Source organism: Gymnoscopelus braueri, assembly GCF_963280865.1.
Source record: "Gymnoscopelus braueri genome assembly, chromosome: 2".
Lineage (NCBI taxonomy): Eukaryota > Metazoa > Chordata > Actinopteri > Myctophiformes > Myctophidae > Gymnoscopelus > Gymnoscopelus braueri.
Window position 1 is genome coordinate 60,028,470 of NC_137604.1, and position 19,771 is coordinate 60,048,240.

The 19,771-nt window shown below is 40.0% G+C and overlaps 2 protein-coding genes across 2 annotated transcripts in view; both read right to left on the minus strand.

Moving 5' to 3' along the window:
- Positions 1 to 7,503: 7,503 nt before the first annotated feature.
- Positions 7,504 to 19,771, minus strand: part of LOC308106297 (uncharacterized protein) — a gene marked incomplete at both ends in the record, with an annotated part of 99,952 nt that continues 87,684 nt past the window's right edge. Inside the window, one exon of the mRNA XM_080457343.1 lies at positions 7,504 to 7,581. Coding sequence (XP_080313469.1) covers positions 7,504 to 7,581 — 78 coding nt within the window. The remainder of the gene's footprint in view (positions 7,582 to 19,771) is intronic.
- LOC308106308 (uncharacterized protein) lies at positions 16,351 to 19,425 on the minus strand (the record flags this gene model as incomplete). The annotated part of the gene is made up of 5 exons (XM_080457349.1): positions 19,393 to 19,425; positions 18,728 to 18,933; positions 17,522 to 17,626; positions 16,731 to 16,817; positions 16,351 to 16,428 (listed from the first exon to the last, which is right to left on the minus strand). Exons 2-5 carry the CDS (start codon positions 18,926 to 18,928, stop codon positions 16,351 to 16,353), a joined length of 471 nt encoding a protein of 156 aa, XP_080313475.1. The 5' UTR covers positions 18,929 to 18,933; positions 19,393 to 19,425.

A 19,771-nucleotide genomic window follows, 5' to 3' on the forward strand; every position in this document is an offset into this window, starting at 1 on the left:
CAGAAGAAAAATAGGGAGTAATACATGAGAGAGTGAATTACTAACCATTGATAAGATGTTAGTTTATATGAAGTAATACATTTCTGTCCAGTCTGCTCTTTAATCTAAAAAGAAATACATAACTTCAGTGTGTTGAGGGGACTAGTACCACTGCATGTGTTGTCCATAACAAGTAGAATGATTATATACTGTGTGTGTGTGTGTGTGTGTGTGTGTGTGTGTGTGTGTGTGTGTGTGTGTGTGTGTGTGTGTGTGTGTGTGTGTGTGTGTGTGTGTGTGTGTGTGTGTGTGTGTGTGTGTGTGTGTGTGTGTGTGTGTGTGTGTGTACTTATTATGTATTATTTTTTACAGCACTTTGTCATATAATGTACATGCCACAATTTATGTCAATTCCCTGGTCTCAAAAAACAATGATTTGACCAATTGTTTATGATGAAAAATGTAACTGATAACTTGCAGTGTGATTTGTAGAATAATTTGACTCTCTCATGTTCACTGTTTTAATACACTAATATGGACCAAACTCAGTTCCATCAGAATCAACACACTTCATTCATCATGTGAACATGGTATTAAAACACAACAGATGGCTGTTAGATTGTTATTCACATTCTAATTGGCCAGTGGTTCTCAACCCTTTCAAGCTGTGACCCCCCAAAATAATCATATTTGAACTGGGGACCCCCCACCCTGACAAGCACTTGGATATGTAGGAGTTGAGGCATTACATTTAGTTTGACTCTGTTCCACCAATAAATATTGTGAAAATAGCAGATCTACAAGCCTTGTGTTGCGTTGCGAGGCGTTGTGAGCATGTTATTTTTTCAAAATTTTCCAAAATTTTGCCTCTTTCTTATATCATTTGACAACCAATGTTTGACCAGTTTTTGTTGTATAGTGTGTTGATTACTTTTGATGCAGCAATGGTCTTTTTCTTTGCTTTATTTTAGGTATTAACACATTGACTGCCAACGGGTTTTCTAGAACAGGCTCTCCCACTGCCAAGGTTTTTGACCATTCTGACTCATTTTTGAGGGCCCACATAATATGTTGTACTAGGACTGAATACAGCTTGGTTTTCACCAAAAATAGGCCTTTTTCTTCAGAAGCTGAGATATGAGCGTTTTAGTAAATGACACACATTTAGAGGCATAACTTGATTTCAAAAGTGTTTCAAATTTATTTTGCGCCTTCATTGACATCAGTCATGTAAACAATACTTGTTTATAAAAAGAAATAAAATAAAACTGCTTTTGATTGTACATTTATTGCTCTGTTTCGCTCCAAAGTGCTCAATTCAAACATTTTTCACTTTTTTTTTCATTTTTTTTTTCAAATAATAATAAATAATAATAATTCAAAGTTGATGTGCAACATCAATATATTCATCGAGAGCGTCATTTTCCAAACTTTTTGCCCACACAATTCAAAATCTCAATACTACATTCATAGCAGATCTACAAGCTTGCCTTTTTTTCTCTTATGCCATTTATGACATGTTGTGAATCTCTAGGGATCAACAAATTGGTGCTATTAGAGCAAAATAAATAAATAAAAGTAAATATAGGCTATAAATCACATGAAGCAGTATGAATAGGCAGGTTGAGGTTGGTAGGTTGAACAAAATTGTACAAAGTCATTTCAAACTAAATGTAACTACATCAAATAATAAATACTAATCATTCAAATCAATAAATTGAGTGCAATTAGCGCAAATAAATAAACAAAAATTCAGTGCAACGATAGTTCATGTAGACACGGAAGGCAGAATGTTCATGTACTTCATTCACACTCCCCGGACCCCCCCATTCGATTTCAGTTATACAGTTGTACACCTTTAAGTCAGTACGTTCAACCTCTTGTCATTCTCATTCGCTTCAAGCTAATTACTCACGCCCTCATACCCACAGTGCAACTCGGGCGGTTCATTTAAGCAGCCTCTGTTCTCTGTTCAGTCTACGTGCTTCGCTGTTTAAGCAGTGTGTACAGCTGCTTGTTTTCAAATTTTCAAACTTTCATCAACTTAGTTGCTGCTGGGCGCAGAATATCGGCTTTTAGATGTGAAGGGCATCTCGGTATGCATTTAAAGGAAATGTGTCATTGCTGACACTCACATAGTTAATTCATGTAGCATATTTCATTTATATCAAAGGGATTTAAATGAAATTGCGTCACTTCGATGCTTTAAACTGATAAACATTCTCATATAGATTAAGGTGTGGCGCTGTATTTGCTCACTGCAACTGAGCGCGTGTTGGGGGATTCGTGATTGAAGATCTGTGTCATGTTTGCACAGGAATCTGTAATATCACATGAGCAGAGTCACACCGCCAAACTTAATGCAATATCATTGCATATATGGGTAATGGTTAATATGGTAATGGTTATGGTAAATGGTTCATTAACTGTCTGGTTATTTCTGAGCTGAAGTGTCTAAATGAAATTCAGTGCAACGATAGTTCATGTAGACACGGAAGGCAGAATGTTCATGTACTTCATTCACACTCCCCGGACCCCCCCATTCGCTATCAGTTATACAGTTGTACTCCTTTAAGTCAGTACGTTCAACCTCTTGTCATTTTCATTCGCTTCAAGCTAATTACTCACGCCCTCATACCCACAGTGCAACTCGGGCGGTTCATTTAAGCAGCCTCTGTTCTCTGTTCAGTCTACGTGCTTCGCTGTTTAAGCGGTGTGTACAGCTGCTTGTTTTCAAATTCCCTCCACCTCCCCGGCCTCCTCCCCGTGGCATCTAGTTATTATTGTTATAGGTTGATTCTGTGTTTGTACTGTGGTTCTATGATTCTGTGTATTGTACTGTGTTCTATGGATTGTACTATGATTGTGGTTGTTTAATTATGCATTGAAGGTTCAATGTTATGGTAAACTGTATTTTATGTATTTTATGCTTTCTGTCTCTCCTCTGTCTCTCTCTCTCTCTTCTTTCCCCCGACACGGTCGAGGCAGAAGGCCGCCCCATCCTAGAGCCTAGGGTCTGCCTGACGTTTCTCCCAGTTAGGGAGGGAGTTTTTCGTTGCCACTGTCGCAAATTGCTTGCTCAGGGTGGGATTGTCGGGTCTCTTCTCTACATGTAAAGTGTCTTGTGACAACTTGTTGTGATTTGACACTTTAATTGAATTGAATTGAATGCTCTGCTCGTGATCACGGATTCGTGATTGAAGATCTGTGTCATGTTTGCACAGGAATCTGTAATATCACATGAGCAGAGTCACACCGCCAAACTTAATGCAATATCATTGCATATCTGGGTAATGGTTAATATGGTAATGGTTATGGTAAATGGTTCATTAACTGTTATTATTATTATTATTATTTCTGAGCTGAAGTGTCTAAATGAAATACAGTTTTTTACTCCACTCATCAGTGGACCAGTACATTTCGAGCTCAGGCTTTTGGTTGATTCCGGTGAGAATAAAGAGCCCCAGGAAGTGCTTGAGCTCGTTTAAATCCAACGGTTCCCACTTCTTTGATCTGGAATACGGCTTGTTACTGGGCGGCTGCTGTAAGGCATAGAGGTTGGTTTGAGTGCAGATTTCCTCCAACAACTCATCCGACACCAGCAGCTCAAAGAAGTCCACGGGCTTATCAGACTGCAGAGCAGCAGCGGCATTCTGAGGACACACACACACACACACACACACACACACACACACACACACACACACACACACACACACACACACACACACACAAAGCATTTATCATCCACAGACCACATGCATATATACACTGAATAAATAAATATGAGAGAATACATTTACCATTACCCTGGTTTTAGCATTTTTTCATTCCTGTGCTATAATTGACAATTCACTCACCCCTACTACCGTCATCATCATCTGCATCCATGGCACCCACCAGTACCTCCTCCTCAGCGTCAGAATCTAGAATACAATTTCAAATACTTTGGTGAATATTATGCATTTAGCAAACATTATCCAGACAGAGCGACTGACAAAAGGCACATATGAGATCAAATAGACATGCCTGATCGACATCAAAGGCTTCAGTTCAGGTCAGAAAAACAACGTAACAACAACAAAAACCCTTTGACCTACAGGATTTTTGTTGTTGTTATGTGCCCTGACCTGAACGGATGCTTTGATGTCTTTTATATTATGACAGCCATAATGTGCAGACAGAGGGAGGGGGGGCATGCTGGCAGTTTCCCCCTAAAAGAAAACTGAATCAAATGAACAGATCTACAAGCTCAAAGAGCTTGTAGATCTGCTATTTTTATGTGTTCTTTTTACACAATAAAAAAAAAATCAATAGAGCCTAAACATTGTAATCATCTCATAAGATAGATGCATATATATATATATATATATATATATATATCGCGTTTTGAGGCGTTGTGCGAGGCTCGCTCCGTTGTGGTCGCGAACCACTGGTTGAGAACCGCAGACACATACTCTAGACGGGCCTGTCGGCTATGTTGCCAGATTGTGGGAAAGTAATAAGCAACCAGGTCTATGAAAACGAGCCCACAAGAAGCGAATAGCCGAGTATAGGCCACATGAGCACTTCAAACATAAAAAGTGCTCACAACCACAATCACCATCATTTTCAAGCAGATTTACAGAAAAACAAGTCCAGTGTGGCTTAGCAGACCTAGCCCTGAAACAGATACAAGCGTCATGTGAACCATGGCTTAGCAAACCTCCTTCCTCCGCTCCTGACCCCAACTCGCTCCCCGTAACACTGCCGCTGGGCCGGGCCCGGGCAGGACTCACAGGAGGACTTGGGACGGAGATCCGTGGACGAAGGACACAGGTGCTTCGGGTACTACGGCCGGCGGGTAGGTCCTCGCGGTCCTGGGTGCCGACACTCGGCCCTGGCTTGAGGTCCACAGGAGGACAAACCACCGGAGCTTGATCCCGGGAGGCTGCTGCAGCAGGCTAGCCTGGTTCCAGACCATAGACCCCGCCCACTCTCTGAGTGAGCTCCTCTTGGTCTGGTGTTGAAATGTGAGCCGATGCCTTTTCACGATCGAAGAAAAATCCGTCAAATCAGAGTCGGAGGTGGGGGTGGTCTAACGACAAGCCAATCAGCGAATATCTGCTAAAGCAAGCTGTGCGATGACGTCAGATGTGGGCGGATCCGTGGATCTCTTGTGATTGGTTAAGGGAAATTTGAATCCCCTCCCCCTGGTAATCGCGGACATTGCAGCCAATTTCAGACTGAAGCTCCACGCAGCTTCAGGCTGATAATCAGGCTAGCAGCAGGCCCCACCAAGAACCTCTCCATGGACTTCTGACCAGGTCCGGCGATGTTCTTGCGCTTGCGTGAGCACTTTCCTACTTTCCCTACCATAGCTACTCTCTCACAGTACACTATGTCTAAAATGTAAACTTTATCTCCTCTCTATTACCACCTATTTTTCTCCTCTTCTCTCCCTGTGACGCCGATCACCTCTCCTATATATCTTCTCCTATTTCTTCCACTCTATATTACCTCCACGCCCTCGCTATCTATAATATATATATATATAAAACTCAGTAGGATTTATATGTATCACTCACACTTACTACACTCAAAATATCAACTCACACACACAAACTCACGTACAAACAATTCACTCTTTCACTCAATATAACTCTCCCACACAAACTCACCTACAATTCACTCGTTCACTCAATATAACTCACGTATCTCACACTCGGATCTCTCGTTCACTCAATATAACTTACGTATCTCACACTCGGATCTCTCGTTCACTCACAACTCTCTCAACTACTGCTACTAATACTACTACTATACTTCTACTACTACTACTACTACTACTACTACTACTATCACTACTACTACCACTACTACTATCACTACTACTATCAATCTATCTATCTATATCTCTATCTCTCTTTCAATGACGATCGGCTCTGACTAAACTTTTTGAAAATGCACAGAACGAGGGGTGCTCGCAGCACCCCTTTTGTAGGTTTCCGATCTCAGGACACCTGTTATTTTTCCACTGTGGCTTTGATCTGAGCAGGTCACAATAACCTGGATCCTTTATTATTTACAAAACAACAATATTGGCGGCGCGATCAGTCAGTTTATCAAAGGGGTAACATGCTGTGTGTTTGTGTTATGATCTGTCCTGTCTGCAGTGTGTGTGGGACAGGTTGCGTGCGTGCGGGTGCACATTACGAGTGCGAGCACTGACGTGCACACCCTTCCTTCCCCCATAGAGCCGTCTGCCGGCTGCTGCTACTCTCAGTGATTACAGGCAGTCAGGTGCGAGCGTGCGCGTGCACATTACGAGCGCGGCATGTGATGTGCACACCCTTCCCCAACGAACCTGCCATGCTGCTTTGATTACTGCAGCGCAGCTGAGGGAAAGAGAGAAAGTGATCGGCTCGGATTAAACTTTAGGTTTGATGGGACCCCTGATCACTGCTTTAGTGATTTGTAAAACATGTTTTGTGTGATCACATGTTCAGATTTTTTTTTTTCAACTACGTCATTTTCATGAAAGAGATTAACCCACAATGTGCCTGAGGGGTTAATCTAATGTAAACCATTAAAAAGACCTTGGACCGTAGGGCTACGGTCTCGGCGCTTAGCAGTTGGATTTAATGGACTGTAGGACTACGGCCTTGGCGGTTAATGTGTTAATAAGGCTACTTAAATTGTCTCTTAACTGTCATCTGGGGACCGCCCTCCCCCCCCAAAAAAAGATTGTGGGGACCGACCCTCATGTTGAGAACCACTGTTATTGGCTCCCCTTTAGCCAAATAATGAAAATAAATCATAATATCATGCCTACAGTGAGTGTGTATTGGGTTGAACTGAAGGTCAGACAAACAAAAACTAAAACACAAACTACCACATGAAACACAGCCATCATATAGCTGTACCAACACACCAACTAATACATTGTGAAATGATGATTTCACTAGAAAACTCTTTCACAGATGCAGCGTCTTCTTAGACCACATGGACTGTCATTCCATCCTCCATCCTTAACCTCAGCACAGTCTTCTGCTCCTCCATAGTCATTAGGCTCACCATCGTTCCAGAACCTGGAGAAGTATGGACATTTAACAACACATTGCCTGCCAATAATGCATATATGCGTTTTTACAAAATTTGACCCAAAGACCAAGGAGATATGATTTTTCAAAGATCTAGACTCCTATCCACTTCCTTGTTAACTTAAAACTTAAAAATGCTGTATCTCGGCTCCTGAGTACTTTTAGTTTTTTCAATGAAAAATCTCTGGCAGAAAACAGCAAAAAATCTGAAATAATTCTGGCAGTCAATCGGTTAATTCCTTTTTTCTAATAATTGCACCAAATAACTGGATAGTGAAATAGAAAACATGTAGAATTGCCTCATATCGACAGTGTGGTACATTTATTAGAGCATTTCATTCCATTTAAAAAAATAGTAAATATGTGGAGTGTATTTAAAATGTTTGTTGAAATGAACAATAAGATAAGTCTTACTCTGATGTGATCATTCTGTTCCATCCACCTATTTCCATTCTCCTTCCCGGTCTCTGTCAGTCAAACCCAGCCACACGTTCTGCAGGTTTAAACTGACAACAAAGTCCTGCAGAGAAAATCTTCTGGTTATTGAAGCAAAAATTGTACAATAGATTTGTTTCTCCATGAAGTGGAATATGTACCGCACGCACGCACAGAGACACAGAGAGACACGCACGCACGCACACACGCACGCACACGCACAGAGAGAGACACAGAGAGACACAGAGAGACAGAGAGAGACAGAGAGAGACACACATACGCACGCACTCACTCACGCTCGCTCGCTCGCTAGTACGCATGGGCACACGCACACACACACACACACACACCTGTTTTTCGTTGCTCTTTATGACCATCAGGGTTGAGTGCTTGTCTACACAGTATTGTCTGCTCTCTTCCCAAGTTTTCCACTCAGTATAGATGTTATAACACAGACCACCACCAAATGTAAATCCATGTAATGCTAACAAGAACAGAATAATGTTTAATTATTAATTATTATGAATAATTATTGTTTACATGATATACTAACAATGAAGGAAAATAGTAATTCTCACTGACCACAAAGAAGCCTTCCCAGCTCATCTGGGTCTTTAGTCAGCTTGTTATATCGGGTCTCTAACTGGTCTTTCTGTTCAGTCAGGTTGTTATTTCTGGTCTGTATCTCGTTTAACACTTGGGCCAGGTTGTTTTTCAGTTCAACATCTGCAAGAAGAAGAATCAACAAACTGATGAGCTTTACATTTGTTCACCATGAGACAAAGGGCCCTATTTGGGGTAAACTTGTGAACTGGTGCGAGGCGCAGTCAACGGTGTGGCAACTTGGGCATGGTGACAGACGCTTGGTATTTTCCGGGCTGCAGGTACCCGGGGCGAAGTGGTGAGGTGGGGGTTGAATAAAGGCTGCAGTATTCTCCGTCAGTAAGAACAAAATGAGGTGGAGCAAACAAACAAACAAACAAATGCATTGCCTCGCAAAGTTTGCTTGCAGTTATTTTACCGAACGGAACATCACTGCCTACACACCAATGTGAACGTTGTGTGTCATTGGTCAGAAACTCAAGTTTTGCTTGTGATTTATATTGTTATATTTCGGCCAGCAACCATAGCCGAACCCAGCTTTGAAGAAAAGTTGACTGAGTAGGTGAACAAACCTCAATAATCCCTGTCTGAGGGACTACAAATACAACCAGACAGGAATTCATGAATGGAGAGAGATAGCACACATGTTGTCCAATGTGTCTGTTGCCAGAAATGGCAAAATCTCCAAGACCAATTGTGTCAAAGCACTTTGGATGCTGATGTAAACAAAGATCTGTGGTAAAATCATACATACAGCAGAGCCACATCAGTATAAAACGGTTTAGTCCTCAGAAAACTTTGGAGTATGTTGCCAGCTTCAGGCATGCTGTTGCAGGTGGATTCAGTCATGACTAATACAATGGTTACTTTTCATTACCTTTAACTGTGCTCACAAAGATGTACTGGTCATTTCCACACACAGTGTTTTGAAAGAAAAGCCTTGGAAACGTAATTTCGAGTTGTCAACAACAGTGGCTATTAATCTAGTAAATCACTGATCAGCACCACATTTCTTGTGCACGCTGCCAGTAGGCCAAGGACGTAAATCCACAAATACTTTTCACATAGGCTACTGTATATTTTATACTTTTTGAAATGTTTAACTTTTAAAAATCTAAGTCGGAGATCCATAAAAGGAAGCCACGTTATAAGAATACGTCTTCATGCATTCCTGAGAATATGAGAAATGTTGTTGCAGTCTTTGTTGACTATAAAATTGTAGTGTGCTAAGGATTTGCAAACGAACACACCCCTAACTGTACCTCTTCTCAAAAGGGTGCACGACAAAATACCGAACACACACACACGCACAGGGAAAAAGTATGCCACCTTACGTCCAGAAATGGTCAATTTGCTTGTCTGCTTACACCATTTCACCTAGCCCAAAATAGGGTCCAAAGTATTTCAAGCAACAGCCATCCATGCTATTTTTGACTCAAATAAATATATTGTTTATAGAATGAAACTCACGGTGTATGACCAGGCCAATGATGACAGCCAATAGGAGAACACACAGCAGCAGCAGACACAATCCAGCAAAGGCGCCGATACTGTGGCTGCCTCGGGGCTAAAGCACCCAGGTGAAATGAGGAGCACCCACTGGGTGCTCCTCATTTCATAATCCTTTTTTTTTTTTTTTTTAATCAGATCGCCTGGTTCAGATCGCCACTGAATAAACCAAATTAACCGAAATAAAGTTACAAAACCCCCCCCAAAAAAGTAAATTATCCGGCCAAAACCTGCAAACGGACGGGGCACACATGCACGCGCGCTGCACGCGCGTGCATGTGTGCCAGGTTGCGCATCCACTAGAGCTTATGAATATCGGCGCCCCTGCAATCCAGCCACTCTGAAGAGATTCTTCTTTGTCTTGTCATTGTCTGAAAAACACAAATATATGAGGTTAAGCTACTAGAGCAGGTTTAAAGAGTTTTGTTCCAACTAAAAAACTGACGCCTTTTAACAATTATGCTTTATGAAAGACAGTAAGTAATTGATGCTCTTAGTCTTAATTGACAAAATAATATGACGCCATGAATACAGAGTAGCTTGAAACTTAAATTTTTACTTCTTCCTTCTTCCTTCCTTTTTTTTACAGTATGACATGTAATACGTCATACTGTAGATAAGTTTAAGTGAACAATATCAAATTGAAGTTCATAAATTATCTTTATGGGGTTCTCACACACACCTAAGGTGACCAGACATAATTTAGGAAAGTCCCTATATCTAATCTAAAACCCTGCCCTGTTTGTCCTGAAACAGATACAGATGTAACACTTCCTCGTATTAACCAGGTTACCATTTCCACTGATAAAGCAACATTGTGTCACATGAGTTTGTTTAATAACTTGCAGATGGAAACTTCAGTTTACATTCCTAATGTTAATGTGTGTTGCACATAACAACTTAAACAGCTCTCCTGACTTTTTCACAACAACCTTATTTTCGGCAGACTGTTGTAACACTAGTGTGACTACTACAACAATGACCAGTGTGGTTCATACACAAGTTGTAGGGTGAAGTTGCCTTCAGACGTTGACTTGGAAACTGGTCAGCCTGCCAGGCTGTGAAAGCACCACCCTCGAGCACAACCAATCATATCACACGCTTGAGGCCATGCACTAATCACATTATCCGAGCTTGAGCACAACCAGTCAGATCATAAGCCATCAAGAATTCAATCATTCAGTGCGCTGCCTCAAATAGCAACCCAATCCACCTTGTGAGTCACGTTCACCCGAGTTTGAGTCCGACTCCCATCTTTTGAATTGCATTATTTTCAAATGCTTAAGCAAGGGCTTGCACCGAGTGGTGTGATGGCCGTGCTGTTGACTCTGCACTGTCAAAGTTGCATACCAATATGGTGGGTGCAGGAGCTGAAGGGGGTGCTAGGGGGGGTCGGCGACCCCTTAGTTCTGACACTATGGGGCTGGGGGCTCGCTCGTGCTCCACATGCACGAGCAGCTCCACATGCACGCGCGAGCACACACCGTCAGCCGCCCGCGAGCCGCCAATCATTAACACAACAACGCACCGTCAGGGGCGAGCCGTCTTTAACACCTTAAACAATGGCCTCAACCTGGCTGCTTTGCATAGGCTACTCGAGAAAAGCCATGGAGTGTGAAAGGGTTAATCGCTTATCAGAGGACACAAGAGCTAGTTATCCCTGTCTAGCTCTGGTCCATAGCGTTAGAAGGAGTTCTCCTTAACGTTACGGTACTTTCCATTCTTTCCCCTCGCACCACGGTAGCGCAGCCTCTCGTCTGTAGTAAAAATAAAAAATACACTTTTGGTACTCACCAAAACAAAGACGGTTTAATGGAGTTGAAAGCCTATTCTACTAAGTGGGAACACCCTGAGCCCCCACCTCACGTCTAAAATACACTTTTTGGCCAGAAAAGAAAATATTTCACCGGAAGGAAGAATCTGGTCAATAGGAAAATTCCATTGACCATATCTGTAGAGGGCACTGTGGAGTAACCAAAAACAGGTTTTAATTCCGGTGAAATATTTTCCTTTCTGGCCAAAAAGTTGATTTTAGACGTGAGGTGGGGGCTCACAGTGTTCCCATTTAGTAAAGTAGGCTTTCAACTCCATAAAACCGTCTTTGTTTTGGTGAGTAGCAAAAGGGTATTTTTTATATTTTTTACTTGTTTTAAAAACCACTGTTTTGAAAGCAATGTAAGTCTTAAAAAAAAAGTAATTCAAGTAAAGACAAGTTGACTGATTATTTTAAGTACTTATGTGTGGGTGAATCTATGTAAAGGGATTTTATATAAAACTAAAAGGAAAATAAAATAATTAATTAATTGAAACAAAAATAAAAACAACAAATTAACAATGCAACAAAATAATAAGAAATATAAATACATTAATAATCACATGTTGAATACAGTATTTCAACTAGCACTGAGCTGAGTGGCTATGTGCACATGCCCACGCGCGTGCACGTGCACGTGACGTCATAAAATATAGCCCCCATAGTTCAAAAATCCACAGCTCACCACTGGGTGGGTGCACATATTGTGTAGAGGGTGCTTGCTTGCACAGCATGGCATTCACCAGCCTCCAAGTTGATGTTTAAAGGCAAGTTGCAGCAACAGCGTATACCATATACAACATTTTAGTTTTCTCGTGTAGTTAAAGAAGTTGGAGTCACCAGGACAATAATAATATTAAAATAGCTCAGATTTATATAGAGCTTTTCTACATACCCATAAAAAGATAAGGACTGATACACTACTATGCAGCTGCAGGAAACCAAGGAGAAGATAACAGACAGATTTATTATGGTTCCGTATCCTTTTTGGTATTTGTCTTCGTTATCCAGCACCCGTAGTAATTGCGGATGTGCGTGCATCTCATGGACTGCACTGTGGTCTGTGGTCACCTCAAAGTATAATTTGCCCGCAAATATTATTTTTGTCAGCATTCAGAGTAGAATACATGTCACTGTATCTGAGTATTTTCACACAGGGTGCTGTTCCTTGGGCCACAGGCCACCTTGAATTTATTTAGCTAAATAAGAGTATACCCACTTCTCTAGACACCACTACACCACTGCCCTTGTGTAACATCCATGTGTTAGTTAACCATGCATTTATTACTATTATTAATAACCCATTCAATCTGGGAACGCATATATATATGCGTGTCATATATGGGAACGTGTCATTTTTCAATATTTTCTTTTGTTATAACCATTATTTTATACTTTGGGCTATTCAAAAATAGCAGATCTACAAGCACTGAGTGCTATTTTTGAAAAATCTTTGAATCTTTTGTTTTTAAGCAAATTGCATTTGTAACTCATATCTGCCTATGGAGGTTCCTGGAACAAAAATATTCTTTTACAAATGTTCGCTTTAAAAATATATATATATTCAAAGATTTGCGCACATTTTCATGATTTTTACGAGCTTGCAGATATACAAGCTCACAGCAATCTGTTATTTTTGAATAGCCAAAGAAATCCAAAATGACAGAGATGCGTTCCCGGATTGAATGGGTTAATGTATTTAATTTCTTACCTCCATGCTGCTGGTGATCTGTGTTCTTCTGTGTTCTTGATCTGTGTTCTTCTGTACCGTATCCTGCTGGGTACCAGGGACTGCAGTGTCATAGATTATGTTGGCATACACGCCGTCAGACATTCTAATTCAACTTCAAACTACACTCCTTGTACAACTTGTTGGAAAAAAAAAGAGTCATAACAGAGGAAGATGGAGATTAATGATTGATGAAAATAAATAAGTAATTGTCATTTATTAGTTCATAGTTCATGGTAACTTCTCATTTAGTAATAAACACACGGTAGGCTATCCTTAACCGCTTTCAGGAAGTGAGTGTTCCATTTTGAATTGAAAGGGGACGAGCAGAACTTCTTTATGTTAGACAAGCTATATTGAAAGGGTAGGGGCAAGTGCAATGTGTGTAATATATAGAACTACTAAATTATATTATCTTATGTACAGGCCTGATGCTGTTATGTACAGACGCTGGTGTGAGCAAGAGAAATCACCTCTCTCTCTCAATCTCCGTCTCTCTCTCTCTCTCTCTCTCTCTCTCTTTGGGGGTCTGTGGTGTAATGCAGAGCTAAAGGGTGGTATAACATGGGGGTCTGTGGTGTAATGCAGGGGGAAGGCAACCTTAGGCACGGGTGCCAACATTGGCACAGGGGAGGGTGATCACTGGCTCACTGGTGAGGGTTTTTCTTTTAAAATTTAATATTTAAAAGTTTAGTCCGTTAAATTAAGTCCCCTCACATCTGGACCCTTCGCTAAGCCCCATCCACTCCAGTCTGTCAGACCAAGGTCTGGCAAGCTCTACTTTTCACCCATTGACTTGCATGTTAAATGACTGTTAAATCTTGCATGTTAAATCTCTTCTAAATCTAGTCAACAAGGCCTGCAGTAGACTATGCACTGAAACAATATGTTATGTTAGAGCACACATCGGCAACATACGGCCCAGGGGCCGGACCCGGCCCTTTGACCATCTCAATCCGGCCCGCCATATCCTCAAAGAAAAACAAAATGACCCCCCCCCCAAAAAAAAAATTCTAAAAGGCTACCATATGTTAATAGCTTTGGGACAATTTAATTTAACTCGACTTCAATTAATAGTAATTATTATTTAACATTTGAGTAGCCTACTATACCTGCATTCTTCCATCTGTATGTACTCAAATGTTTTATGTTTATAATGTAACAGTGAAACAGTCTGCCTTGAGTCCTTATTTATAGCATAATGCAATGTGTTTTATCAGTGACCGGAGTGGTGCATATCAGACAAGATAAGATACTGTGTAAGTTTATAGGCTCATTTAAAAGTTGATACGGCATTGACATGGTTTGTTTTATGTAAGTAATCTTTTCATTATAACCTCAGAGTTCACCAGAGTGATACAGTACAGCTGTAAAAAAAAAAAAAAAAAAGGAAAGGAAAGATCATAATTTTGTAACTGAAAATTGTTGTTGTGAAAGCAAGGACCTTATTGTAAGGATAGTCTGTCATGTCCACCAAATTCATGCAGTTTTAACATAATTCAGCCAACCCTATTGGTTGATACATTATAACTCTATGAGAAAATGGCCACCGATCGGATTAAAATGCTTTTTATTGAACAATACGGAATATAGGTACTTCTGAGAGGCCCGTGCATAATTGTAACATCCGTGGCCATGAGGTCAGCACTTTTTATTTGAAATCTGAACGTTTATATAAATGTACGGACCGTAAATGGAGAAAGTGCAAACACCAGAATGAAGTTCATCCGTGACTGTAACAGGAATTTTCATGTACCGCACGGTAAAACTATAGTAGTGTTAATAAATAGACAAACACATTTTGTTACGATTACGGTGATTAGTATTATTGCCACCACCTGGGCGGGCGAGTCGTGTAACTTTCCCGACGTTAAAGAGTTAGTTCAGATTTTTTGAGTATTTTCTGTAGGAAATACTTACCATTAATGTAGTGGTTGCAAAGGTATTAATTGATTGCCCGAGTCCCGTGGTCAGAGTTATGGTCCGTTTCTGATAAATATGAAGTAGTTCCGGTAGATTAGTAGATTTGGTGGGGGCCGCTCATTAAAAATAAATTAATTAAAAAAACTAGCGTCATTTGTATTGTTGACCTATTTCTACCATATAGAGCAGGTTTCGTTCAATTTCGACCCCTCTGTCACATGGTACTAATGTTTGTGTCCAGAATCACTGCGCCGCGGCAGCCTACTCATGCACAAAATATATGACACAAAAAATATTACCATGTGACAGAAGGGTCGAAATTGAACGAAACCTGCTCTATATGGTAGAAATAGGTCAACAATACAAATGACGCTATTTTTTAAAATTCATTTATTTTGAATGAGCAGATCTATTCCGGACTTTTACTTGTAACAGAGTACTTCTACATTGCAGTGTTGATACTTTTACTTAAGTAAAACATTTGAGTACTTTTACCACCACTGCTTATTGCCAGATCTTGACCACAAATACTTTATTACAGTATTACTGTTGCAACACATCATACTGTTCCACCAATAACTCACACACGTCCTTAAATTGATCTCATCACTTGTTTCACAAAAGATTACTTGATTAGTACGTAATCAACTTAAAGGTAGTAGGGTAAGTGATATTGTTTGGTTGAAACAAAAGGTTTTTTGTTAAAAGATTAAAGCTCCATATTCTGATAGTAATCATTGCTATAGACTAGAGTGTTTGTTCAGTAACAGGGGTCTCCACGTCTCTCCAGCTCTTTAATGAACATAAACATTTTCAGATGGGTGACTAATTTTCAGCCAGTCAGGAGAGGGTACCCATTTATCAGCTTAAATGTTAAGATGTTCCAGTTCCAAATGTGTCTGCTCATTTGTTAGTGCTATCACTCATATTTCACATGTTTCATCTGTTTTCTGTGCAAGTTATCTGTCCTGATTGGATAAAATGGGTGTCCCGACCTGAAAGTGCATTTTCTGTTAATTAAAGAGGAGGAGAGACGGGGAGACTCGACTCCTGTTACTGAACAAACACTCCATAGCAATGATTACTATCACAATATAGTTCTATGTGACACTTATTTTAACCAAAAAAAACCACTTACCCTACCTTTAATAAAGATTGAGCGTAATATTACAAAGCATTCAAGCAGTTTACTCCTTTATTGTTGATCTTTAGAGACATTCCTTCTTATCACATGCTCCTGATCAGTGACCACATTTAAACTCATTCTCGTTATGCTGTCAGTCATCAAAGCCTTTGTTCAACGCTTCTGACCCAGGTCGTGGTGCGATACAGTGCTGGTCCCATAGAGCAAAACGCTGAAAGAAAACAACATGTACATGTGATATATAGTGTATATATAATAATAATAATAATACAAATTAAAATAATATAATAATAATCTAGTAAGCTAAAGTTTAATAAACAAAATATTTTTTTGTTGTAAATGCATTTACACACTTGCATGTACACACACATGCGCGCGTGTGTGTGTGTGTGTGTGTGTGTGTGTGTGTGTGTGTGTGGGTGGGGGGGCAGGGCTGGGGTGGTCAACTAAATGCAGGTAATCACTAGGCATTCACTAGACATTAGACATTAGAAACATGGAGAGATGTTTTACCGTGCTCTGATCTTTATGGCGAACACAGTCGATCCAAGGGTCGCTGGTGTTTGGATCGGAGCTACACACAAAACAACGAACCTGGAGCTGACAGACAGACAGACAGACAGACAGACGGAAACACAGACTGATAAACAGACAACTTCAAACACTGCTCTGGTTGAATCTGTACATCATTTATACATGATTAGACTTTTTTATTAATGGGATATAAGGAAGTCCTTCCAGTGATGTCATCAGAAGGATACTTAATAATAGTAATAATAATAATAATAATAATAATAATAATAATAATCCTTATTTTGTGTAGGGTTAAATCTAGCAACTAGCAATCTACAACCTCACTGAGGAACAATGGTTAGGGGTCCCCAACCTTGGTGGTCCACTGGACTGAGGGACAGCATTGTGAATTAGAGTGGTCTTATCTACCCTCAAAAAGTGAACATTTTAGATCAAACATCCACCAATGTAAACAGTGTCAAACGCCCTTTACTGTACCGCAGTCAGCCTATTCCTTGGTTTTAACTGAGCCATTCATTGACAATGAATAGTTTATGAAGATGTGCATATGTAGCCAAATCCTGTGTATTTACATTGCATTATGCTACATGCTTTGCTCATTAATACATGCTGCCCCTCCCAAATAAAAAATAAATAAGGAAATGAACAATGAAACACACAAACAATAATGTGTGTGTAATAGTAATAGTGTTCTATTACATCTTTAGACTTCACTGAGCCTTCATTGATCAGAGTTTCAAAATGAATATGATGTAGCCTATTTCACCAACCTGTAAGAATGGACACTCAGGGCGATGTGTGTGGTCATTTGCACCCGAAGCCTTTCTGCAGGTTGTTACCTTTAAGCGCACGTCAATTCTCACCCGGGGTGTGAGCTACAAGAGAACAAGAGATGACCCAATTCAATACAATACAATTCAATTCAAGTGCCAAATCCCACTTCACTTAATTTCCAACCTTATGTTCATAGAATTGGTCCTTACCAGTGGTGTAAAGTAGCTAAGTACATTTACTCAAGTACTGTACTTAAGTACAATTTTGAGGTACTTTCACTTTACTGGAGTACTTAAAATGTTCTGTACTTTTACTTCTACTCCACTACATCTCAGAGGCAAATATTATACTTTTACTCCAGTGCAATTATTTGAAAACTTTAGTTACTAGTTACTTTGTAGATTTTGATTATCATTGCAAAACATACATTACCCACTTCAGCCCTATATACATTTCAGCCATTTGAAAATAGCCGATCTACAAGCTCACAATGCATTGTGAGCTTGTAGATCTGCTAATTTCTAAAGATTTTAATACATTTTATACATTTGAAAACTTGTGAAATGGGACATTCTGCATAATGAGTACTTTTACTTTTGCACTTTAAGTACATTTTGATACCAATACTTTTGTACTTTTACGCAAGTACATTTTAAATTCCGGACTTTTACTTGTAACAAAGTCTTCTTATTTCAAACTGTGAGATGAGACATGACATGACACAATGCGTTTCCCATTGTTCATGTCAAACATATTCGTGTCAAACAAGTCTATGAAGCTCTATGAAATCTACGGAAAGGTTTAATCTGCAACACAATGTTATATATTTAGTGGAGGGTCACTGCTTCATCTCTCAGCTAAGGCGTCCTTGGCCTGAAAAAAACGTTGAAGACCCCTGCCCTACGCTGTAAGTGCATTCCACACTGAGCATTCAACCCTAACCCTAACCCTAACCCTTCATCTTTTTGCTCGGCTGGAAGTCTTTTTTCCAATCTCTGATCTATAACAGCTGAGTCATTCCACAGCATTAAGTTACCAGCAGATACATTGGAACAGCTCTGATCTGTGTTTCACAAGAGAACACACGTACTGCATCATAACATAACGCTACATTCATGAAAACAAAAAATACACCATGCAAAAATAAAGATTCAAAACACGATGAATACAATTCTAGGAGGATATACATGCAACAGCGTTACCTGTGCTACTTCACCGATTGCAAAGAAGTTCAGATGTCCATAATCAAGTTGTTGATTAGCTTTTTTCAGAGCCAGATCAACAAAGGTCTTCAGGCGAGGTTCCATCTGGCTGTAGCTGTGGTGTGTCTGTCCTGTCGCCAGGCAGAACACACAGCTCAGGAACAACAAGCACACACTGAGTCTCATCATCTTCTGCAGCATGGATCCTGAACAGGAGAATATAGTGTTGGTTAGACCTCCAGAGCAGAGTTACAGTATAAGAGTTAACTAACAATAAATAAATAACGGAAACTACAATTGACAAAATAGTTTAGTTAACTGAAATAAAAACCAAAACTAGGCTTTACCAAAAAAATCTATCTAAAAAATAGATAGTTTTGTTCACAAAACTAACTGCAACTAACTAACCATAGAGGAACTGTCCTTTAATCCAATATCTTTTTTTTAAAATAGTGAAAATGGCAGATCTACGAGATCAACAAGATCTGCTATTTTTTCTGAGCTTTTTAAATCTGGCCCCTGACTGCCCCATATTGCAATCAAAAAAACAAAACTAACACTGATGAAAACTCAACAAAAACTAAGCCTTTTTCACAAAAAATAAATAAACTGGCAAATCCACAACCTAAATTGAAAACTTGAAGTCTAAAGGAAATCATAATCACCTTGCTTCAGAGGAGAATGTATTGTAGTGTAGACCTTCTTCAGAGGAGAATGTATTGTAGTGTAGACCTTCTTCAGGGGAGAATGTATTGTAGTGTAGACCTTCTTCAGAAGAACATATGTTGTTGTATAGCTGGTCGAACCTCAATCCAGAGGACAAAGAGCAGCAGATCTTGTGATTCCTCCGTTTGTTTGTTTGTTTTTGAGTGTGTCTGGCTTCAACCAGAAAGTTCATTGACCTGGAGTTCTGCAGGAGTGTCTTGTTCAAGTTCAAATGTGGTGATTTATTTATCATTCCAGGTATCAGTATGATAGTCTATGAAGACAGACCCCCATGTTGGAGCCCCTGCAGTTTGATACCGTTAGGTCAGAGCATAGATT